The 25,531-nt window shown below is 39.2% G+C and overlaps 1 protein-coding gene across 1 annotated transcript; it reads left to right on the forward strand.

Annotated features, from left to right (window-relative positions):
• The first annotated feature begins 311 nt into the window (after positions 1 to 311).
• On the forward strand, positions 312 to 13,966 carry Pex1 (peroxisomal biogenesis factor 1). The gene is made up of 14 exons (XM_028313203.1): positions 312 to 563; positions 706 to 924; positions 1,114 to 2,215; positions 2,392 to 2,632; positions 4,390 to 4,543; positions 5,761 to 5,929; positions 6,402 to 6,547; positions 8,123 to 8,310; positions 8,686 to 8,745; positions 8,990 to 9,128; positions 9,928 to 9,984; positions 10,316 to 10,474; positions 12,208 to 12,326; positions 13,010 to 13,966. Exons 1-14 carry the CDS (start codon positions 471 to 473, stop codon positions 13,095 to 13,097), a joined length of 2,934 nt encoding a protein of 977 aa, XP_028169004.1. The 5' UTR covers positions 312 to 470; the 3' UTR covers positions 13,098 to 13,966.
• The last annotated feature ends 11,565 nt before the right edge of the window (positions 13,967 to 25,531 follow it).

The following is a 25,531-nucleotide window of genomic DNA, read 5'->3' on the forward strand; positions in this document are numbered from 1 at the left end:
TAGCGAAAAACGTATGTTCATTTCAAAATTAATTAGGAATAATATCTACTTACATGAAACGGAAAACTGAAACGGTATAATTATTTTCCGTTTTACTTATCAACAACATTACAACGGAATAATAATTTTATAATAGAATTTACAATTTGAATAGTAATTAAAATCAAGAAACTTTATTTGAAAAAAATAATAATTATAATAAATATTTTTTTTTGTATGTCCAATAGAGGCTAATAAATTTTAATTCCTATTTTAGACTGTATAAAAGTATTACTTATGTGAAACGAATCGCATAAGTCAAGTCAGAAAATGTCAACTGATGTCAACATGACAAAATTGTACAAAATTGCAGTAAAAAAGCAAAACAATAAGATAATTATTTTTCGTTTAACCTAAATCATACTGATAATTAAAGTACTTAAGTCGCAATAACTCATTGGTCTCAAGTGCAGAATTGTGTGTTTATTACAATGTTAGGAGGTGCGAAACTGAAAGTCGTTTACACTCACGAAAAGACTTGCTTTGCTTATATTAGTCCAAAGTACAGCACAAATAATGAAAAGGTAAAGTTAAACATTACTATTTTATATCATGATTTTTTTTATAACTACGTATGAGTACACCTTAAATAGCCGACCAAAGGACTAGCTAATGAAGTGAGGTTATTGATAACAATATTAACAATACTTGTTGTTCTTTTTTCAGTCGCAATGTGTACAAGTCCTGTTGAGAGATAAGCACGTACTGCTGTGGGTGGTGTATAGCAGCAGCGTGACGGAAGGCCATATAGCATGTAACCCCATCTTCAGTAGGCTGGTGGGTTTGGAAGAGGGGTGGGAAGTCTTTGTCTCCCCCTATGGCGATGTTAAAGTGTTGGATGAGCTGTACATAGACACTGATAGTCCTGATGACCAGGAAATATTGGTAAAAGCTCTATATTTGTGATAAAAATATTCCCTTCTTATTGTTGAAATAAAAACATAACTTTGTTTTATGACTAATAATATATCAGTACTGATTGATTACTTATCACAACATAAATTATTTCATGTACTTATTACTTTTTCAAGATATAAATGAAATGAGTCATCTAATTTATCTTTTTCTTTACAGGAACACAATGTAGAGCTTTTACAGTTAAGGATCTTAGATCAATTAAGGCTAGTTGTATCAAATCAAAAGGCTGTTGTTTGGATATCTACATCTTTACCGATAGTGTTTACACCCAAACAAACCGGCCTGCTGGTCACGAACAGTAGGATTGTAGTCAAAGTAGATGCCTTCAACACGTTCCATGCTCCGCCGCCAACTACCTCTAATGTGCCTAAATTAGAAGACTCTAAACTCAAAAATATAGGTATTATAAACAAGGGAATTCTACAGCCATATTTATACACTTTAGACAGGCTAGTACTACGAGCTTTGCCCATTGATAGTGATGGCAAAAAGAATTTGATACACCCATACATTGTTTTCATTCATGAAGACTTATTAGGTGAAAAGTACAAGCATTCCACTGTAGTGCTAGCAACAATGCAGAATATCCCATCAATTTTACAAGAAAACAATGATAATGAGAATAATAACAATAAAATGAATGACCTGTGTGTTGAGATAGTGCCCGTGGACAGTGTGGTATTTAAAAGCCTATGCCATGAGGATTACAATAGTAATATACATACAGTGCTTATACCAAAAGCTTTGAATGCCATAATCAATATAGAGAATGGAACTAGGATTATATTTACGATAATAGGTGATAAAGTTGAGCAGCCTGAGCATATAGATATAGTAACTTATTCAGACATGACACAAACTGAAAGTGAGGTCATAGAAAAATTCAAGAATTGTGTCATAGAGAATACACATTCTGGTAAAAAGTTCCTTATAAATGATGGGGTGGTAAAACAAAACATACAGATAAGTAAAGGCTTCCTGCAATTTAAACTCAAACCTGAAAAATTAAGATACACATTGTTGAACACTGAGTCATTTAGACACTGCACTGTAGCCGCAAAATGCTTGACTGATTGTGATTTAGATATTCCTAAGACACCCATGTCTAATTTGGAGTATGATTACAAGAACTACTGTAGAACAATGAAGTCTATGGAGAGTCTAGTCCAGAAAATTGTTTCACATGCATACTTTGAAATACATAGAGAGGCCACATTCAAAAATGTTTCTGAGATAAAAAGCAACATTTTACTGACTGGTGAGTCAACTGATTATATGTTACTTAATATTATTACGAGATCTTGTGCTGTTGTAAGATAAACCAAATGTGTATTTTTTGCAGTTACAAGAGGGTATAGTGTAAAATCATCATTTGTAACACACTCAAAGTGTGTTCTTTGTTGTAATTTAATTAACATTTTCATGTTTTTCTAGGTTTGAGTGGCACAGGAAAGTCAGCAATCTGCCACATAGTGCAAAAAGAGCTGACTCTATGGACGCGTGTGGTCCAGTGCCGCTCATTGAAAGGCCGCAAGGACATTCCTGAAGCTTTGAGCGCGGCAGTCCTATCGTGCCGCGAGAGACGGCCTGCTGTGCTGGTGTGTGATGACGTAGATGCTCTGCTGCCGGCCAATACTGAAGGCGCGTCGCCGCAGGACATAGCTTACTACCAAAGGTGAGGCTGATGATTAACTAAAGTAAAAATACAAGGTCGCAAGGACATTCGCGAGGCTCTGAGCGCGGCTGTGCTATATTGTCGCGAGAGAAGACCAGCTGTGCTGGTGTGTGATGACGTAGACGCTATGCTGCCGGCTAACCCTGAAGGTGCTTCGCTGCAGGACATAGCTTACTACCAAAGGTGAGCTGGTGATTAACTGAAGTTAATAAAATAAGGTCGCAAGGACATTCCCGAGACTCTAAGCGTGGCTGTGTTGTCGTGCCGCGAGAGACGACCTGCTGTGCTGGTGTGTGATGACGTAGATGATCTGCTGCCGGCCAATACTGAAGGCGCCTCGCCGCAGGACATAGCTTACTACCAAAGGTGAGGCTGATGATTAACTAAAGTTAAAATAAGGCTGCAAAGACATTCCCGAAGCATTGAGCGCGGCCGTTCTATCGTGTCGCGAGAGAAGACCTGCTGTGCTGGTGTGTGATGACGTAGATGATCTGCTGCCGGCCAATACTGAAGGCGCCTCGCCGCAGGACATAGCTTACTACCAAAGGTGAGGCTGATGATTAACTAAAGTTAAAATAAGGCTGCAAAGACATTCCCGAAGCATTGAGCGCGGCCGTTCTATCGTGTCGCGAGAGAAGACCTGCTGTGCTGGTGTGTGATGACGTAGATGATCTGCTGCCGGCCAATACTGAAGGCGCCTCGCCGCAGGACATAGCTTACTACCAAAGGTGAGGCTGATGATTAACTAAAGTTAAAATAAGGCTGCAAAGACATTCCCGAAGCATTGAGCGCGGCCGTTCTATCGTGTCGCGAGAGAAGACCTGCTGTGCTGGTGTGTGATGACGTAGATGATCTGCTGCCGGCCAATACTGAAGGCGCCTCGCCGCAGGACATAGCTTACTACCAAAGGTGAGGCTGATGATTAACTAAAGTTAAAATAAGGCTGCAAAGACATTCCCGAAGCATTGAGCGCGGCCGTTCTATCGTGTCGCGAGAGAAGACCTGCTGTGCTGGTGTGTGATGACGTAGATGATCTGCTGCCGGCCAATACTGAAGGCGCCTCGCCGCAGGACATAGCTTACTACCAAAGGTGAGGCTGATGATTAATTAAAGTTAATAAAATAAGGTCGCAAGGACATTCCCGAGGCTTTAAGCGTAGCTGTGTTGTCGTGCCGAGAGAGTCGACTTGCTGTGCTGGTGTGTGATGACGTAGATGCTCTGCTGCCGGCCAATACTGAAGGCGCCTCGCTGCAGGACATAGCTTATTACCAAAGGTAAGGGTTGCTGGGTACTTACCCAGTACAAGTGTACAAGTTTATAAGATAAGAATTTAAGTAAGACTTTAATTCTTATCTTATAAACTTGTACAATGTACATTACCCATTTTGTAAATTTCCTTAGGTTTTAAGGTGTATGATCTTGCTGTGTCGAAATCACTATAGTATAAAACAAATTCACTTTCCACTGTCTGTCCCTATCCCTAGGCATGCTTTGATCTTTAAAACTACGCAACGGATTTTGATGCGGTTTTTTGTTTTAGATAAAACCTAGGTAGGTCGCTAGTAATTGCCAGATAGCTTCAGTCTCATAATGCCTTTGAAATAATGCCGCGACCAACCAGGCCATGATTTCGCTGCATCAGGGCGGCCCTGGCATAGATAATTTTTGTGCTTATTGAAAGTGAAATTCTTTATTCCAATGTCCAATCTAAGTTGATCACAATTGATTTTATAACCTACCTTTTTACTTTGTCGCAGACTAGCCGTAGTACTAAAGCAGCTGCTCCAGACGTGTTCTGGCGTTTGCGTGCTGATGACGGCTCAGAGCGTGAAGGCGCTTCATCCTACATTGAGGCAGTTCAGCGGGAAGCCGCTCTTCACTGCGCACTTCGATATACCGGAGCTGGAACAGGTTAGGGTTCAAATAATAATAATAATTTTTATTTCAATATAAACCTTTTACAAAATCTTTGACAATAGAATCACCCTTTAGGCATAAGGTGTAGCCTGTGTTAGGTGATACCGCTCTTCCCTAGACAAATATAATGTAGTTAGGTATTTTGTATAGAAGTGTGTGTATGTATGTACATATTATTATGTGTGTGTGTGTGTGTGTGTGTGTGTGTGTGTGTGTGTGTGTGTGTGTGTGTGTGCGTGTGTGCGTGAAGGATGTAAGTATGAATGTGAGTGTGTAATGGGTATATGTGTGTTTGTATGATGTGTAATGTGTATGACGACGATGACGGCTCAGAGCGTGAAGGCGCTGCACCCCACCTTGAGGCAGTTCAGCGGGAAGCCGCTCTTCACGGCGCACTTCGATATACCGGAGCTGGAACAGGTTAGGGTTCAAATACACATTTACTGTATTTTTATTTTATTTATTTAATAGGACAACCATCAAGACATACACTAGAAGATAATCAATATTTACAACGTATATAACTTAATCTAAGTGCTGCCTTAATTATAGGTTGCCACGGCATGCAATAGTGGCCTTATACAAAAACAGAAAATAAATAAAAGTAGAAATAACTTACAGACCTTAGGGCCTATGCACACCATATTTTTAGGCGCAGTCGACCCGCGTTTAAAATCATAGGTATGCTGATCCGCTTAATTAGCTTGCTTTACTGCATAATTACATTCACCAACATTTACTAGCATTTGAATGACTTAAACTTAAAATATGTGTAATTTTTATTGATAATTTAGTAGGACGCTTATGCCCGTTTTCACCATCAATCCCTAATTTTTAAGTGACCCCTATGGTAACACATAACAGGCATTTTGTTTTCATATGGGTCGCTTAAAAATTAGGGATTAATGGTGAAAACGGGCATTAGTCACGTCGTTAATACGTCAGACTTAATCTAAAGCCATCACCAAAATTATAAAAAAATGCCATTGCTGATGACATTGTATTTTTTCTACCTTATTCTTGGGTATTTCATTTACATTAAAGTTAAAGTAATAATGTTAGACAGTTTATCGATTGATAGCTAATGCTTACTTAATGATAATCATAGCTTGTCAAACAAGTGACTGTGAAATCCCTTACAATGATAAACAAAAGATAAATAAAATCATGCTATTGCATTTGGTATTGTTATATTTTTTTTGTATTCACAGGAAGAAAGAACAGAACTATTCAAGCACCTCCTCAACGAGAAAATCCGCGAGGAGTTCTCTGTAGAAGACGATGACGTCATCAAACTGGCCATGGACACGGCCGGGAGTAACGTCAGAGACATCACAGACTACCTCAACAAGAAAATATTTAAGGCTGTGAAGAAAAAGAGTAAGTTTATTTATGACAACATTCAGTTGTTATGTTTATTTCATTCATCACTCACTTCAGAATTCTAGAATTTAATTTTCTTTTTCATATTATGAGTTTTATTTAAATTCGAGCTTTTAGCATTGTGTGTCTTACTCAATTTATGCTTTTCACATTATGGGACGAGACAATCATCATTTGAGTATTTTTAAATTATCCTACTAATATTTTATAAATGCGAAAGTTTGGATGCCTAATTGTTTGTAACTCTTTTCGTAGAAACTACTGAACGGATTTTGATGAAACTTTACAGTATTATTGTTTGTAACCCAGATTAACATAATACAGGCTATAATTTATGACGATCTGTGGCAAACGAAATTTCACGCGGGTGAAGCCGCGGGCAAATTTATAATAAGGTCACAATGAATTTCACTGTGGACCTAAAATTAGTCAAATCAAATGTAGGTAAATAAGTTATTTTTTTTTCTAGAAGCAAGCCCCGAAACTAAGCCGCGTTTAGTGGAAGACGTGACGAAAGATGTAGAAAAGAAAAGCGCGTTCGACATCTGGGAGCCGGTCGGAGGCCTCGATGACGTCAAACGGGAACTCACCGAGTGCATCTTCTGGCCTATGATGGTGAGGACTATGAAAATAAAATGTTTTATTCAGTGACAAACATAACTTTTTTAAAAAATAAAACCGACTTCAAATGCGTGAACACAAAAAAAACTCAAAATTTAAAATATTGCGTATAAAAAAGTTCATCCCCAATTTTCCACCCTTGGGGGTGAAATATTTTCTTCAAATTCGCATGAAACCACCCTTTTGATAATACCTATTCAACAAAAAAATAATCATTCAAATTGATTTATAATCGGCGGAGATATTGCGTATAAAAAATTTCATCCCCAATTTTCCACCCTTGGGGGTTGTTTTTTCTATTATTGAATTTAAATGGGACCACCCTTGAGGACCATCTATACGCCGAAAAAAGATTTGTTCAAATCGGTTCATAATTGGCGGAGTTATCGCGTAACAAACATAGAAAAAAAACATACGGGTCGAATTGAGAACCTCCTCCTTTTTTGAAGTCGGTTGAAAACAAGTCTTCTTTCCGCAAGGCTGGTTTAAAATGTATCTACCCAGGGAGATGCGTCATGTGGAGGTATAATCGCTTTCTCTTTGATAGAAACTACGATGAATCGCTATCGAAGTCATGGCGATTGCAATACTAATTTTAGCTCTGAATTTTGGTAATCTTGCTGATTTATCTTGATGTGTTTGTAACTTAGTTCAGACTTTTACGATTATTAAAGTTTAGTAACCTAAAGCTGTAAAGTGACATTTATCACAAGCATCTGTGTTTTGGAAGGTACGTGATGCCAGTCAATCCTTGCTATTGACTGGCATTGAGAAACAAAGTATTCAAGACACTTATCAGGCTGGAAAAAATCATTTAAAGTTGTTGAAAATAAGAAAGAGTTGTTATTATTTATTCCGCCCAGTACCCGGCGCTCTTCCCGCCTCAATCATGCGTGATCCTAAGGCCTCAGCCTCGAGTTTAGCGGGCAGCGGGGCGGGAGCGGCGGCGGCGCGGGAGCGGGGCGGGCAACGCAGACCCGTTCTCGAAACAAGCGGGCACGGCGCGGCGCTTTAGCGGCGAAGTGTTGTGTTCGGGGTTGTGTTGTCGAGATATTTGTTTTTATTCGCAAACGAAATGTCTGAACAACGGCGACAATTTTATTTAGATTCAAATTTATTCCTAACGCTCGATTTATTGTGGGCAAAAGAAGGAGTGCGCTGCCCGCTCGTTGCCCGCTCCCGCGCCGCTGCCCGCTCGTTGCCCGCTGCTGCGCCGCTGTTTTCGAGGACCGGTCTATTTGATTTTACGCATAAGATCCTGCCGCTCCCGCGCCGCCGCCGCTCCCGCCCCGCTGCCCTCTAAACTCGAGGCTAAGGCCTTACGGGCAAGTCAGATCAGCTCACGAGCCGGACACGTCCGGCACTCGTCTTCTGTTTGTCTACTAGACTCGATGTTAATGATCCAATCTATTTCTTCCAGTACCCGGCGCTCTTCCCGTCTCAGTCCTGCGGGATCTTACTATACGGGCCGCCGGGCACGGGCAAGTCTCACATCGGCTCGTGTCCGGCACGCTTGCCTTCTGTTCTTTTACTTTCTAATTCGCAGTAATCTTTTGTTTTTTCCGTTAGTACCCGGCGCTCTTCCCGTCTCAGTCCTGTGGGATCCTGCTATACGGGCCGCCGGGCACGGGCAAGTCTCACATCGGCTCGTGCCTGGCGCGCGTAGCCAACATGAGCCTGGTAGCAGTGAAGGGCCCCGAACTGCTGTCCAAGTACATCGGCCAGAGCGAGAAGGCTGTCAGGGATATATTTGACAAGTAAGCACTTACCGAGCACTTATGTACCATCCTAGACAGCATCTCACTTAACATCAGGGGCGATTGCGGTCAAATACCTGCCTTGTTCGTATAAAACAAAGCATTTTTCCATCCAGCAGCTTCTGCTGAAGAGCTTTCGCATGACGTAATTCGGCCAAATGGCTGCAGGGCGTTCTACTGCTGCTTCAACTTACTTATTCGGTGTGCTATATCGATGACGTTATCGGAAAATAATCAAACTGCAGTGATGTTAAAGAAAATAGTCCTGGCCACTACGGTACACAAGCATTTACGTTTAGTGCAGACACCGCCATATAAAATTGTACTTTTGTGAAATAAATACTTTTTTTTGTAATCCAAATCTATTGTTTACAGAGCTGACATGAAGAGGCCGTGCATCTTGTTCTTTGATGAGTTTGACAGTCTCGCACCAAAGTAAGTACCCAAATTGTATAGCAGTGAATAGTGTCTGAATAAATCATGAAATGAAATGGTTTAGGTTGCGTTATTGTCTCCGTTATGGTGTGTGAAAGTGAATCATCATCATCATCATTTCAGCCATGGGACGTCCACTGCTGAACATAGGCCTCCTCCAAAGACTTCCACATCGCATGGTTCCTGCTACCTTTATCAGGTCGTCGGTGAAATTGAACGCACTAACATTATTGTATGGCCTCAGACGCGGGCACGACTCCACCGGCGTGACGGATCGAGTAGTCAACCAGCTGTTAGCGCGCCTGGACGGAGCCGAGGGCGGAGCCCGGGGCCCCGTGCTCGCCGCCACCTCGCGCNGCACAGCTGGGCCGCTTGGAGACGCAGTTGGTAAGACGTCAGTATAGTAGATGATACAGTAGGGTAGCCATGTAGTACTGAGGACGCTGGTCAAGAGCGTGACGGTGTCTGATGACGTGGACCTGCAGTACATAGCCTCCCGGAACGAGGGCTACTCGCCAGCCGACCTCAAGTCTCTGCTCGTCACGGCTCAGCTAGGTCGGCTGGAGACGCAGCTGGTAAGACGTCTGTATTGTAGATGATACAGCAAGGTCGCTATGAAGTACTGAGGACGCTGGTCAAGAGCGTGACGGTGTCTGATGACGTGGACCTGCAGGACATAGCTTCCCGGACCGAGGGTTATTCCCCTGCCGACCTCAAATCCCTGCTCGTCACCGCGCAACTAGGCCGCTTGGAGACGCAGCTGGTAAGACGTCTGTATAGTAGATGATACAGAAGGGTAGCCATGTAGTACTGAGGACGCTGGTCAAGAACGTAACGGTGTCTGATGACGTGGACCTGCAGGACATAGCCTCCAGGACCGAGGGCTACTCGCCTGCCGACCTCAAGTCTCTGCTCGTCACGGCACAGCTGGGCCGCTTGGAGACGCAGCTGGTAAGACGTCTGTGTAGTAGATGATACAGCTTCTTCTTCTTCCTCGCTACACTCTTGCCAGAGTGGTCGTGGTCGTCACACCAGGTCCGGTGGCACGCCTCACAATCTGTCGCCATTCCTGCCGCACTGCAGGTGTTACAGCAAGGTCGCTATAAAGTCCTGATGACGCCTGTCAAGAGCGTGACGGTGTCTGATGACGTGTACTTGCAGGACATAGCCTCCCGGACCGAGGGCTACTCNCGCGCCGGCCGCCTGCAGCGACACGTGTACTGCGCGCTGCCGGCCCAGGTGACGTCACACCCGCGCCACGACCGCCGGCCTGCGAAAGTTAATAAAATACGTTCACCTTCGGATCAATTTGCCCTTACAGATCGACTGCCAAGGTTACGGCTCAGGTGTTCTGCAAACGAAATGGAATGGACATAACGAGCATGGTCATTATAACCTAAGACTCGTGTTAACGGCTACGTCGTGCCCTCGCCCCCGTTAAAATATTTAAAAAAATGTTTAGTACTTAGAACAAGCCTAGCCCTGGCACCTCAAAACAAGGAGAGCCGACCCCAAATAATGGGAAAAACGTCTATTTAAAATGTACTAATATGTGATCATACCTCAACAGCAAGGTCGCTATGAAGTCCTGAGGACGCTGGTCAAGAGCGTGACGGTGTCTGATGACGTGGACCTGCAGGACATAGCCTCCCGGACCGAGGGCTACTCGCCCGCCGACCTCAAGTCTCTGCTCGTCACGGCGCAGCTAGGCCGCTTGGAGACGCAGCTGGTAAGACGTCTGTATAGTAGATGATACAGTAGGGTAGCCATGTAGTACTGAGGACGCTGGTCAAGAGCGTGACGGTGTCTGATGACGTGGACCTGCAGGACATAGCCTCCCGGACCGAGGGCTACTCACCCGCCGACCTCAAGTCTCTGCTCGTCACGGCTCAGCTAGGTCGGCTGGAGACGCAGCTGGTAAGACGTCTGTATTGTAGATGATACAGTAGGGTAGCCATGTAGTACTAAGGACGCTGGTCAAGAGCGTGACGGTGTCTGATGACGTGGACCTGCAGGACATAGCTTCCCGGACCGAGGGTTATTCCCCTGCCGACCTCAAATCCCTGCTCGTCACCGCGCAACTAGGCCGCTTAGAGACGCAGCTGGTAAGACGTCTGTTATGGATGATACAGCAGGGTAGCCATGTTCTGAGGACGCTGGTCAAGAGCGTGACGGTGTCTGATGACGTGGACCTGCAGGACGTAGCCTCGCGGACCGAGGGCTACTCGCCCGCCGACCTCAAGTCTCTGCTCGTCACGGCACAGCTGGGCCGCTTGGAGACGCAGCTGGTAAGGAGTTAGTTTGTTTCAGCCAAATGACGTCTACTTTTGGGCAAAAGTCCTCCCCCAGGGATTTCCATAACCACCGGCCTTGCGACCATCACTAAATCGTCGGTTACCTAGTAAGAGGCCTGTTCTCACTACGACTCCCGGCCCGTGGTCGTCACTCGAGAATCTCTGCTCCAATGGCTATCAGCTGTACGAGCTATGTGCCCCGCCCACTGCCACTTGAATAGGGATGTTTCCTGGGTAAAAAAGCAAGAGTTTTAATTAGTCCGTCAGTTAAATTATCAAAAACTACTCGACACGTATTTTTCACTTTTTAAAACTAATGAAAATGTAAAGAGATAAACTGTGACTTTTCCATAGAAAAGGCCCGTGACGTCAGTGAGTGCGTAAAAGTGTAGCACTTTGTGACGTCGCGTGGAACTTCAACGCACCAACTTTGTAATTATTTGTTTGATTGACAATTAAAAATATACGTGTCCAATATTTTATTATATTAAAATTGACGGACTAAAAATTTTTTTTTAGGAAACTAGCCTATTGGGCAATTTGCGGGCTATGTCGGTTACTTTGGTTTACTGCGGATCTCTTCATTCCCGATTTGTTCACACAGGAAACTCCGAGCGTAACCTTTAACCCAGGCCTAGAACGTAATTAGTTTTAAATTCACTGTAAAATCTGATTTTAAGTAGAATTTAATTTTAAACAAATAAATAAACAAATAGTAAAAAAGTCACGTCATAGCTTCTCTTTATAGATGACCTACACTGAACTGTCCCACCAAACTCATTGACAGAGGGGCGCCACCATCGTTCAACTATATGACTGTAGTCTCCAACATGGCAAAAATCGGAACCAGCGGTCCGGTATTGACGTTGGCGCCCCCCTGTCAATGTCACGGGTGGCACAGTTCAGTGTGTAGTTCCAAAATACTGAACTGTCCTATCCATGACATTGACAGTGGGGCGCCACCGTCAATACCAGATCGCTGGTTCCAATTTTTGCCATGTTGAAAACCATAAAGATGAACGATGGTAGCGCCCCCCTGTCATTGAGTTTGGTGGGACAGTTCAGCGTGGGTCATCTATATTGGGTATACCATGCGAAATCTGTCGCATCTAGACATCTCATTCATGTCAAACTGTCAAGTATTCTAATCAAATGGTTCTCCCCATAGGTGAGCAGCGAAGACCGCAGCATGTCGTCTGTGGTGGTGCAGCGTGAGGACATTGAGGCGGCGCTGCAAGAGACCAAGCCCTCGCTGTCCCAGGAACAGAGACTGTTTTACGATATGATGTGAGTATTTTTTCTAGATATAAATCTTAAGGCTGATTTACACGTGTTGAGTAGATAAGTAGGTAACTAAATTATTAACTTAATTTTAAGTGATTAAAAGGGGAGACCAACGCCAAGCTTGGCTCTACACAGGGTTCGAAAATATCAAGATAATTACGCTTCATGATAATTATCGGATAATTATCAGATAATTATCGGATAAATATCAGATAATTATCGGATAATTATCAACAGTATAAGATACATTTGTCATCTTGTTTCATAAGAAATTCTGATTGCGAATGTTGCTTTATGTTTTTGGTTGCTAATTGTTGTCAAGTTATCCATCGCTAGTCGCATAAATATTTTGACGCTAGATCATTGTAAAGCTAAATAGATAGGTTTTATAACTATTTATGTTAATTAACGCCCTCCACTAGACGGAAGTGCGGAAATACACATTCGAAAACTTCGAATACAGTTCATTTTCACGAGAGCATTTTTATTATTATCAACCGATAACTATCCACCTGTTATTATCACGATAATTATCATGATAATTATCCTTTCAAACCCTGGCTCTACATGAGATCTCATAACTTTTTCACAGTGCGAGTCATATGGTTTTGTCTTGGCAACATTTTACTATTTACGTGAAATTAAGGTCTTGGGTCATATAAAGAAACCTTGTTTTTTTTCCACAGATACAAAAGATTTAGAGGAGAGAACCTGTCGCCAGAGCAGAGAGCCATGGCCATGCAGATGCAGAAACAAAGGGTCACCTTAGCTTAAAATGTATTTCTTATTGGCACAATGTTTATTGGAATATAATTTGCTCATGCGTAAAATACTGCTGAAGGGTATATTTTCTTAGTCGGACAAAGGAATATGTGTTATAAGATATGAGAGAAAACAGTTCAATATAATATTTGTCACTAAATTAACATTTTTAGAGCACTACACAATACAGTTGAGTCGTCGGTAAACAGCGAGCAGAAAGGAGCAGATAATTAATATGTTATGCTTGTTTTTAGACGCAAGCAAAAACTTAGGGTAGCTTTATCAATGCTGTGATTTAATTGTTAATATTTATAAGAGAAAAGTCATATTTTATACTAAATACAACATTACATAAAAAATGAATAACTGCAATTTATTGGAAAGGTGTAATTTATGAGTTTCATACAAACTTCATTCACTTTTATAAAAGCTAATACAGTAGTTTTTATAAGTCAAATTATAGCCGAAGCCATTTTTAAATAAAATAAGACTGCAATTGATATTCACATATACGTAATTGCATTGATTTTATTATAAAGTACATTAAAATCATTTTACTACGAACAAAAACAAATCAAAATAAAAAAATAAAACAAAATCTTTATTTAAGCAAGACAGATTTACAAAAAACGGCTTATTCCACTATTCCCCGTCAACGGGGAATAGTGGAATAAGCCCAAAGTATAACTACTAAATATACTGTTAAAGAAGTATTTTAATTATTTTGTTATGTGTAAGTGGTGCTTGAAATTTGATAATCATTATTTAATGAAATAGTTGTTATGGGAGTAATTTTATTATAGCTATTTGTTTGTATATTTTGTTGCTATTTTTATATTTAAATGTGATTTTATTTTACGTTAATAAAAAGATTTGGGATACATTCAGATTTTCATTTCATAAAGTAAACGTCAGTGATTCCTTCGCATTATTAGAGATTTATAAATGAAGTTGATTTATTTCATGCTTCACGAGATTTGTTTCTTGGCTACGTAGATGACGTAGATTTAGGTTTCGTGATATTGGCATCATTATTACATCTTGTTAACAAGCAAATAATTTGTAATGTGACTTGTTTCCTGACAAATACTGCAAACTTGAACAGGCCTTATCAAAGCGCACTAACATTAGTCAAACACCGAGCGATGATCGCGATACCCCGAGCCAATCTCCTGCGCCGCGCGGAGAGCAATAATTACCGCGATAAAAGTTTGCTCATCAGAAACGTCAGGCGCTCGCTGTTAGATGGCTTTAGCGGGCGGAGTTTGGAGATGCTATCGTGTTTGTTCAAATAGATAATAGTCAGTATTCGCGGCTTATTTAATAAGGCACTTAATTTAAAGCTTAATTAATTTAGGCTTTAATAAGGTTTACTTACCTCACCTTACAAGTAATTTAAGTGTCAACTGTTACCGTTTCTGAAAAATCCTACTGAAACGGGAAACGCATTATCATCGACCGATCTCGACCTAGACGCGTTAAAATTTTGTTTCAAATATTTCTTTTAAACAAGTAATAAGCTAAATACAAGCTACCTACCTATCTATCTACGTACAGTGCATATTCCATTCCATAAACCGGCTTGTAACTAAATTAACGTGCCAACTAATTTCGCGAGTGTTTAAGTTGATAATTAGGGGCGTCTTAGAGCTGTTTATTTAGACTAAGTTGTCAGATAAGCTTGTTTTATTGAAAAACTTCCGCGGCGTGATTAAGGTTAGTTCACAAGTTGCACAATAATTCAGATTGAGCGGTGCTCGCGAGGCGCTTGCGATTTCGCGGTACAAAGATAAGACACGCTGGATGTGCTAAACACAGAACATATAAACGTTTCATGTTCTGTGATGCCACAAGTGCCAAAGGCTCATCATTGCCATTGCCAAAGCAAAGTGACATCATGCCATGGATGATGGATTTGGACAGCTTGATGGATTTTGTCTCAATTTAGAGAGCGATACTGAGTTAACATAAACGCGTGCGTATTCCACGCATTACAAAAAATAAGTAGGTAAGTACTTGTATGAAAATGACACTTGCAGGTGTCATGAATGCATCCGGCGTTCGTAATGAAATTCGCACGATACTAAAAACACCATGAGTCGGATTTTGTAGAACGATCATCACATCCAGAAGCACTACATCCGCGGTCTGCGTCTTGCAAAGTTCGGCGCTGGTAATAGCAGTAATAGCTTAACACGCGGTAACGAGTCGTTAACAAATCAGCCGCCTCACCCTATTAGTAGCTGGCGTGTTATGTAAACGATACGAAACGATAGACTGAAGATATTAATTAAACAGACGATGGTTTAATGTTATTAATTAAATCGAAAGGCTCAAAGAGTTTGTTAAGCTATGCTACGAAAGTTTTCATTTCCCTGCTTAACGTGACGTTAATAATACCTATAGGCACAGAATACATAATAATTATAGTCTAAAGGTCCTATAAGTTAGGTACCTACCTGAACCTGCCTATCATTTCTACCTACCATCAGGGAACGAAGATTAAAGAAACAAAGCTTCTGAATGAAAAAAACTAATATCGTTAGGTATGTAATCTAACAAAATCATGAAGGTTTATTTTTAGTTCACTAACTAAGTAGGTAGTAGATTTCGATTTTTTTATCCTTTTCTTTCACTTGTAGAACGTTGTCCAAAATCGAATTGTATCAGCGCATTAGGTATGTGTTCAACTTGCAGGTTCAAATTAGGCGAAAATGAGTCATCCATTCATGACCGAAGGCTTTCAAAAGCTTCTTGCTTTATTTATTAAAGGTTGGAAAGAAAACTTGGACCAACTCGACGGACGCATTCGCAGTTATTTCGCTGTGAAATTTGCTCTCTAAATGAACTGTATTGAGAGTTTAAGTAGCAATTTGAATTTCACAACCGAGTTTATAACTGTAAAATGGCTGTCCTAAGTTATTTTTCAATGCTGAGGACCGTGATCATTATGTGAAATAACATCCAAAATATCATACTGAAGTATTTTTCACTTCATTAACTTCATTTAAGGGTCAGAAGTTTAGTATCAATATCAAAGTTGCTATAGTCTGCATATAAGCGACTTTGGTAATGATTATGTAATTAAATAAGTAAGAATGTACTTAAAAATCGGCTGAATGAATTAGATTCTCGAGCCTTTCAACAAAAAAAAAGCCATAGTTGTTCATTTTTGTTCTCATTTTGGTGAATAAATGAATAAAGGTAGGTGTAATATTTTTATTTATTCGTGAATAAAATTAAAATTACAAAAGATTTTAACAACAACAGGTACTAAGGCAAAACTTTGCAAGCATTTTTTTAAATTATTTGAATATGGAATTTTTACTTTGATTTTATTGAATGTTGAAACGAAACGCTACTTTGGAACGTCAGTCAAAAAAAATTGGAAGTGACATCTATGTGTCATTGACCTCAGTTTTGTTTGTTGTGCGTGCGATGTGCGCAGTGTCCGAGTCCGCGGTTCTATTTGATCTTTATCCGATGAAGATCTGCTATGTATTTACTTGATATTGGCAGTGCAAGATGCATCATCAATTATTATTATGTCCAATCAAATTGTTATTTGTGTTAATTACACTTGAGGTAAGTTGCCTACTAAATGTGAAACGTATTTTTAGTTCCGTGCATTCATTTCTTACAATAGGTACATCTTTAGCTATTATTACGTATATTTTGGATTTCTTAATTTTTATCTCTGTGTGGTTTGATGTGGTCATCTCTTTCTAGGTGTTTTTTTGGCTGCGTTTGTGAGTGCTGATGGCTTCAAGAAGGGATGGCCAGACCAGCCGCTGTTCTAAGTGGTAAGTACCTACGTATTTGGCTTTTGTATTTTTGTTTTGCACTCAATATTGATGATAGCATCTTAACCTTTTGATTATCTTATTTTTTTACCTAAAATAGGTTAAACGCTTTTATTACGTATCTTTCTAAATTAAACGCTTCACCTGACTCCTTAATTTATGATGCTGATTTCTACAGTTAAAGTTTTAAAAGTGATCTAATAAGTTCGTTCGTTATTGTGTGAAATGGCACAGGTGCATGCGCGAAAGATGATCTAAATAGGACCAAATACGTAAACATAAAATATATTTCAGTTAGTTTCGCCGTGGATCGCCCATACTTTGATGTGCGCGTTCACGCTTTTGTTCGATCAATTTTTTTTTTATAAATATCCTTGGACATTTTACACTTTCCCCATAGTGTATATTGCGCCATAACAAGAAACTAGAGACGCGATATTGAATCATCGTAGCCTCGTAGCAACGTTCGTACTACGAAAGTCGTAGCGAGATGGCAAAATACTACGATGATGATCTTAGGTTGGCGGTGTTTTCTTCCCTTTATTTAACATGCTTTTGAGTGCCTATTTTGGTGCTAGTATTGCGAAATTATCAAGCGTACCTAATAATTCCAACAAAAACTTCGTAGGTACGTACTTACATCGTCTAAGATTGACTTTAAAGTTTATACCTACTAGTTTTCCGCCCGCAGCTTCGCTCGCGCGGAATTTTGTCTGTCACAGAAAAACTTTATCGCGCGCGTCCCTGTTTCAAAAACCAGGATAAAAACTATCCTATGTCCTTTCCCGGGACTTAAACGCCAAATTTCATCAAAATCGGTTCAGTGGTTGAGGCGTGAAAGCAAGATAGACAGACAGACAGACAGAGTAACTTTCGCATTTATAATATTAGTATAGAAGTATACATAGTATAGATACAGGCCTTACCAACCCAATTTTCCGATATATCTGGTTAAATGATGTCAAATGCGTATGCGACTCATAAAGTTTGACTACAAGGTTGTGTGTCAGATCCAACACGATATAATAAAATCATCAGAGGGTAGCCCCAACCTTACCAGTCAAAAAGTAAATGACGATCAAGCCCCATAATGAGGCGTAATAAGACAAAAAAGGACCTTTTGTGAGGAGCGCGAAAGTGGAATAAGTCATGGGCCGAATTAGGCGCCTTGTCCGCGCGAGAAAGCGTTTTTATCCGGCGTAAAGTAATTATTGTGTTTTTGTGAAAGAGTTTGTTAGCGGCCATTCAGAGGGAGGACACGGACGCCTTCCCGGCGCAGGGACGGACTTGGGGCGTTCTTTTCAAAATAGGTAGATGTCCACAGTTAGGTATTTTCGTTAGTTTGTTCGTTTCAGCCTAATGACGTCCACTGCTGGACAAATGCCTCCCCTAAGGATTTTCATAACGCCCGTTAATTAATTTTATTTAAAATCATATCTAAGAATTATTAGGCTTTCTACTGTGTTAAAAACTATTGTTCAATAAGGGGCATAGGTACCTACATTGCAGTGCTCTCATTTCCATAGGTGCACGAGGTATTTACCTCTTTAATATCTTAATTTAGGCATGCATGCTTGCGGAACATTGTACAGACCAATAGCTTTAAGATTTATCGCCAAAATAGTTTTTGGTAAAATGATGTAAGAGAACCAATTCAAATTGTGAAAAAAGCGTAAATCGTGTAATAACAATATGGCTCTTTTATTCAGAAACCATTTTCTTACGAGCACCTGCGTCCAGACCTGTCCGCGCCCGGAATATTCTTGTTTTCCCGGAGTTTTCCCATCTTTTCTCGGCGTTTTCTTTCGTTTGCGCCTTAATTAGGTCATTCAGAGCTCCTCCCCCCTCGCCCTCCACCCGAAATTATCTTGTTTATTGAAAGCACTTTTATATTTCATTTTTAAAACTCCAATGGAGTATTTAGTGAGCATTTAACGTTCTCTGGACCCTTTTTGTGAGAATAAGGAGTTTTATTAGCTGGGGTGGTAGTTCATCGCCCTTGCTGTTATGTTTTGACATAGAATTACGTGCGAAGAAGCATTTGGTGGTGGGACCTCTTTGATTTAACTCAAACGTTTTCAATAAGTAACACATAAGGTACTTGATACAAATAAGGCCTACCTAACTTTAAATGCTTATATTTCAATAAATATTAACGCCAGTCAACAAAAACAAGGTTAATTAACTTCTTTCATCCTTTAATTTTAGCAATATTACAAAAAATAACACAATTTTTAACTAAATCTATTCAAAATAAGCAAATTACGAAACCACTGATTTTGGCTTTATTAAATCACCTACACGGAATAAGGCCTACATGATTCAAATGCCTGTAGACCTTAAAATTGAGGTTGTATTAAACAAAATGCGGTCTTGTAACATTAAACACGTCGATTTGTTAGCGTTATCAAAATTTTACATACCAAGTAAACAGAAATATACTGTATATCTCTAGATAAACTTAAATTCCACTTATTAAGAATAATACATAAATTATAGATAAAATTAAATATTCATAGTAACAAAGTAATGATTCCTTACTTAAATTATCAAAAAAAATATCAAAAACAAACAATATCATTTTTTTGTATAGGGCTTATTAAAACACCGTGTTCGAATAAGGCCTACACATAAAACCTTTTAAATAAATCAGTTTAGGAACATCATTTAGTCTTGATTTTTTGTAAACAAAATGAGATCTCAATTTTTGTTAGAACCAGGGCATAAAAAGGCTTCTGAATCATCTTTACGAACTCCTACACAATCTTTATGATACCACCAAAAGCAGTCCTTTATGGTAGCATATCTGCTACATTGTCTTCGAGACAGGCATGATAATATCAGCTTTAATCCTTTAGAATTATACATACGGCTTTTTTTTCTTATTTTTATTAGTTTTGTATTTTGTTTCTTTTTTTTACAGGTTTAGTATTTTTTTTTTACTCTGTTTTCTTTTTATTTTCTGTGTTGTTAGTAACATTCTTATTAAATAAATATTTAGTTACTCTTTGACTCATTTAGTTTAATGAATTTGTCCGTAATCAGGTGTTGACATAAGTATCCAATATGGCCTACCATGCTGAAATAAGGCCTAGGCCTTATTAGATATTTCGCTCTTGTTGTCTTTAAAAAATTACAAATAATGCATCTATAGCCATTAGTACAAATTAAGGTAATTATTAGCTAGTAAGAAATATTTAGAAACGATTACTAAGAAAAGCTTAATCTAAAACAGCGTTATTTTACCGAAAATTTAAGATGAAATCGCTAGATTTTTATAAGAGAGCACGAAATCACCCACCACCTTAGAAGAACGCGTGTCAATTGGTGCTGGGATCGTGGATCGGGACGCTCTTGCACTCTACGGGGTTGTAGGGCATATGAGTACGTGTCCTTGAAGTATTATCCCGGTTGGATTTGTTTATCTATGTTTTCTGATGTATAGGCCTTATTAGAACGTAGGCCTTATTTGTATCAAGTACCTTATTTCTTTTTCATTGTGAGTATGTTGGAGGAAAGTTCGTCTGTGGGATTGAGCCTAGTAACTTTCCTTAAAATGAAATTAAAACTACTTAAAAGCGTGATTAAAACATCTGTGTCAAAGAAAAAAATAGGCAATGATTTTAAAATTGACATAACTGAGATTTAAGAACTTTCAAAGTCCTATTTTAAATGAATGATCTGCTCAACTACGTAAATTATTATTGTAAGTACTCTTTTCTGAAACAAAAACAAAAAATAGCCTCGAAAACAGAAGACAAACGCAAGAAACAAGCACGTAACGATACCTGCCCAGACGTAAAAGAAAAAGGGGCGACTCGCGGAAGCGCGATAAGCCAAGAACGGCGCGCGCGATAACGCCGCTTTCGCGCCAAAACGCCGCCATTGTTGCTGGAGGCGCGCCACAAAGGACCTTTAAACTGTTAAAATTCTTACGCCTTTTGACGCAATTTTTGTCATATTTTTCTTCGTACAATGGTTTTGTTGAAGCTAGATTAGTTCGCATTAGACGTTTATAAAAATTATAAGTAACGCAGCTTTGCGCAGTTATAATTATAAGTAGCGCAGATTTTACGCATAACCACAGAATACACGTAACATCATCAGCCATACATATGACATCAGAATGTGACAAACAGCAAGGTTTTTAACGTCATCTAATATTCATAAAAAGTCATACCTTCTGACTTACAGCTTATTATTATGTACTTTATATAAATAACCCTCAAGTATGGGTATTGTTTTTCCTGAATTGCTGGCCACATCTAATGTGTCTAAAGTCTAAACCTAAATAAGAAATTTCACTTGTTTACAATACTGTTTGTTTAGTTTTGTTTTTCCAATAAGAGACATGAATATCGCGTTCACCTTTGACTTGCTCCAAACATGGTCGTTGTGCGAAAAATGGCGGCACAAAGGACGGGAACCGCCTTTAGCTCTACCTTATGTGAATAGTGGCACATCTTCAGTTTATTGTGTACTATAGAGTATAGTTTAATTTTAAATGGAATTTTGAAAAAATATAATTTCATCAAGAGTCGCTTCTAAAATAAACGTTTTTAAACTATTGAATACTTACTTAATCTGGATGTTAAACTTAACACCATAAACGAAACAACGCTGCAACGTAAGGATAGTCTACCACATTATTACTAATGTGTATTACTAAAATATTGATTTGATTACTATTGAGTAGGTAATGTTATCTGACACTCAATCTTATTACTAGTTTCACATAAAGATTTTCATGAGCTGAAAATTGTATTTTTGATACAAACATTTTCTCTGCACTGTTCCTTTCGAAGTTCTCGGATTGCAAAGAGTGTAAGTATTATTTCCTTTATCAGTAAATTTAAATTTTGTAGGCTGGGCTAACTAGGCTGTTTAACTCTGAAACCATAATAATCTGTGGTCGAGCATGATGCGTGAAAGAAAACGCCATTTTCCAGTACAGATTGAGAACCTGATTGTGAACATAACTGGAGTGTAGCTAAATTGTGTAACAAATTCTTTTTGTACCTATGCATTGGGTCTATTTATTATCGATAGCATTCGGCTTGCGCCTCGACTGAGTAACTTACTTATATCAAGAAACTTGATGCACTTGCGTGCATCTTAAAAGCACTTTAATATTATTTTTTTTCAACTAGGTAAGCATAAACACTAGGCTTTTATTATAGGTACTACGGTTTATGTTAGGTAATTTTCCTTTCTAACAAACTTTTTTTAAATCGTCCGGAATTCAAGCGGTCTATTCCAATTTTAGCTTAATTACCGCAGATTATGGGCGTAATGGGCCGAGAGAATCGTTATTAAAATTTCAATATTAATAAAGCCGACATACTTGTGGAGGCTAATAAAATTTTAATTGACACGTATTAGGTTTTCGAACTAAATTACAAAGGAGGCGCCCGTTCACCTCCGCACATTAGCGGGGTGGGGGGCGGGCGACAAATTTTTGTTTTTCTCCCGCGCCCGAGACGGTACACTAGAATTTTAACGTGTTAGACAGAGACAACGGCAGGTGCACACATTGCTTTTGTTAAAGAGCAAAAATAATAGAGAGAACGGTCGTTTATCTCTTTTTATGGCGACGGTGCTATCGCGGCGGTATTATGGAGGACAATTTTGGCGCGAAAGAAACTGCTTATTACTCCTTATTCTTGGGGCGCCTTGGCAAATTTTCCTTTTTTAAGCGAGCTGGCTGGCGAGTGCGCCGCTCAGTTCCGCCTCTATATTGTACGAGTTTCACGAACTTTCCAAATTGTCTCTCGAGAACGTTTTTGTGAACGAGCGTAATCTGAGCGGAATATCAGCAGCCTTATTATCGTTGGCTATCATATCTTCATGATGTATGTAGCGTGTTGTGAAGTGAAATCGTGAGTACTTTAAACCTTACTTATTGAAACGAAACAAAAAGAAGATTAAAAACGTAACTTTGGGACATTAAATTCTACATTAGTACTTTGCAATTCTCATATTTAATCTTAATTTTTAAACTAATTGTATATTCTGTTATTGTGTTTGTGTAGTTTTGTGTATTTTTATTTGCTTTGTGTATTTTGTAAATTGATTTTGTAAATATGGAGCCCTTAGTAAAGCTCCAGGAGGCCACTAAGGCAGCAATTGTAAGAGCATTCACGAACTTCAAAAAGTCTCCAAAAGATAGACTAACTCAAGCTTATCTTGAGACCAGGCTAGAGGTTCTAGAACAGCATTGGGGAGTCTTTTTTAGAACACAACAGGAAATAGTAAGCACGATTGACGGGGATGAATTGCAGGAATCGGATTATTATAAGGAAAGTGTGTTTGATGATGTTGAGGAGCTGTATATGGAGTACAAGTCTCACATCAAGGATAAATTAAATAACTTACATGCATTGCCTATTTTAGAATCGCACACAGAACCAGCTCAACACTCAACTCAGTTTAAGTTGCCTGAAATTAAAATTCCTACATTTTCAGGTAACTACGTAGAATGGCAAACTTTCAGAGAGCTTTTCATAGGACTAGTTCACAATAATCAATCACTAGATGCAGCACAAAAGTTGTACTATTTAAAAGCGTATTTAGTAGGAGATGCTGCACAACTTTTAAATAATATTTCAGTTTCAGCTGAAAATTACATAAGTTGCTGGGAAAAACTCGAGCTTATGTACAATAATAAAAGGTATTTAGTTAACAACATTTTAAACCGTTTGTTCAATCAAAAAACCTTGCAAACTGAATCGTCTCAGGAAATAAAATATCTTTTGAGTACTACCTCTGATTGTTTAGAGTCAATTAAAAACTTAGGTGTGGATGTTTCCTCTTGGGACATTTTTATAATTCACCTAATTAGTGGGAAACTTGACAAGGAGACTAGGAAGGCATGGGAACTAAACATTTCATCGGACGGGACTGATGAACTGCCGACCTACGAACAGTTTGCTCAATTTTTAACTGCACGATTCCGAGGTTTAGAAAACTTGAATGAAAGGACTAGTTCTGAGAGGGTGACAGGTAAAAGTTCACAGTCTTATCATTCGCGAAGAGTACATAATAATATAATTTGTACATATTGTAAAGCTAGTCAAAAAATTGCGAATTGTAAAAAGTTTGCCCACGAAAGTAATTAAACTCGTCGGTGTTTTGCTCAAAAGAAAGGGTTGTGCTATATTTGTTTGTACAATAATCACTCTACAAAGGCTTGTAAAACCAACTTCAAATGTCATATTTGTAAGAAACGTCATCATACGTTGTTACATCCCAGCGGGTTATCGAAATCTACGGGAGATAAATGCGCGAAGGGCGTTGATTCTGCCATGCGGGCGGAAGGTACGAAAGCTAGTTCAGGCACACAAGTAGGAAAGCATAATGAAAAGGTAGTAACATGTATTTCGACAGGACAATGTAGGTAATGAAACGGTTTTATTACCAACTGCCTTGGTTGAAGCCGAGTCGAAAAATGGTACTTACCGCGGTATGCGAGCCTTGTTAGATCAGGGATCGCAAGGATCTTTCTTAACGAAAGCAATGGTTCAGCGCTTAGGGCTGAAAGAAAAACCTAACGAACACGCCGTGACAGGTGTAGGCGGGGATAATAGTTTATCCACAAAATCCACTGTGACTTTACACGTTAAGTCTAAGTTGGACCCGACTTTCAGTATGCAGGTTAACGCATTCGTCCTGAAATCCATCACATCTGTCCTTCCTTCGGTAGAGTCACGTCCAGTAGATACTATTTACTTACTACCAGAGGACCTTGCCGATCCTGAATACTACAAACCTCACAAGGTTGACGTATTGTTAGGTGCTGAGGTATACAGTCAAGTCATGCGAGCGAGTATCAAACGCAGTACAGATAGGCGCGTATTAGCACAGGATACGACTTTAGGATGGATATTTTCAGGCGTCGTAGATACAAACTGTCCAACTAAGACAGTGTCATTTTCAAACATTGCGGTAATGCATAGTAATGCAAGGAATAAAACACTTACCTCAATGTGTAAGCGGCAATACTGTTTTTGTAAACCTTGTAAATAATTTTAAATTGTAGGGGGAGTCCGGGAGAGTTTACCCGCCTTCCACTAAAATGCACATAAATATTTCTATACTTACAAATCGCTATTTTTTATTAATTGTATGTTAAGCTACATTATTTAGCTATATTTTCTTCTAAGAAAGTTTAATACATCATTATTAGTTTAAGAGTAATTAACAATTTTAACCAAAGTGATATTTGGCTAATATCTCCCGCCTGGGTGGGAGACTTTACCCCCCAAGTAGGGAGCCTTTACCCGGGTTTAAAAATAAGCAAAATAATCACTAAAAATTATAATACTATAAAGAAATTTAATCTTCTTGAATGAAAATGTGTAACAATTTAATTCTTTGAGGTTTTGAAAAAAATCAGCAACGTTTTTTCTATTAACCTTCGGCAGGCAACACTTTTTTTGTATACGTAAAAGGCAACAGGGGTGACCAGTCACCTCACAAATTCAATTTGAAATAAATAGCTTTGTGATAAAAAAATCCAACTAATTAATGATAAGATCTATTACTTTGTTTCATTATAAAACTAAAAATGCTTTCATTTAACAGTTTATATTATATTTTTAATAAATATTTTTTTAACATTAAGCACAGTTAAAGCAAATATCT

This window comes from Ostrinia furnacalis, unplaced genomic scaffold (assembly GCF_004193835.3).
Source record: "Ostrinia furnacalis isolate ACB-3 unplaced genomic scaffold, ASM419383v2 OfSCF4162, whole genome shotgun sequence".
NCBI classification, from domain to species: Eukaryota; Metazoa; Arthropoda; class Insecta; order Lepidoptera; family Crambidae; genus Ostrinia; species Ostrinia furnacalis.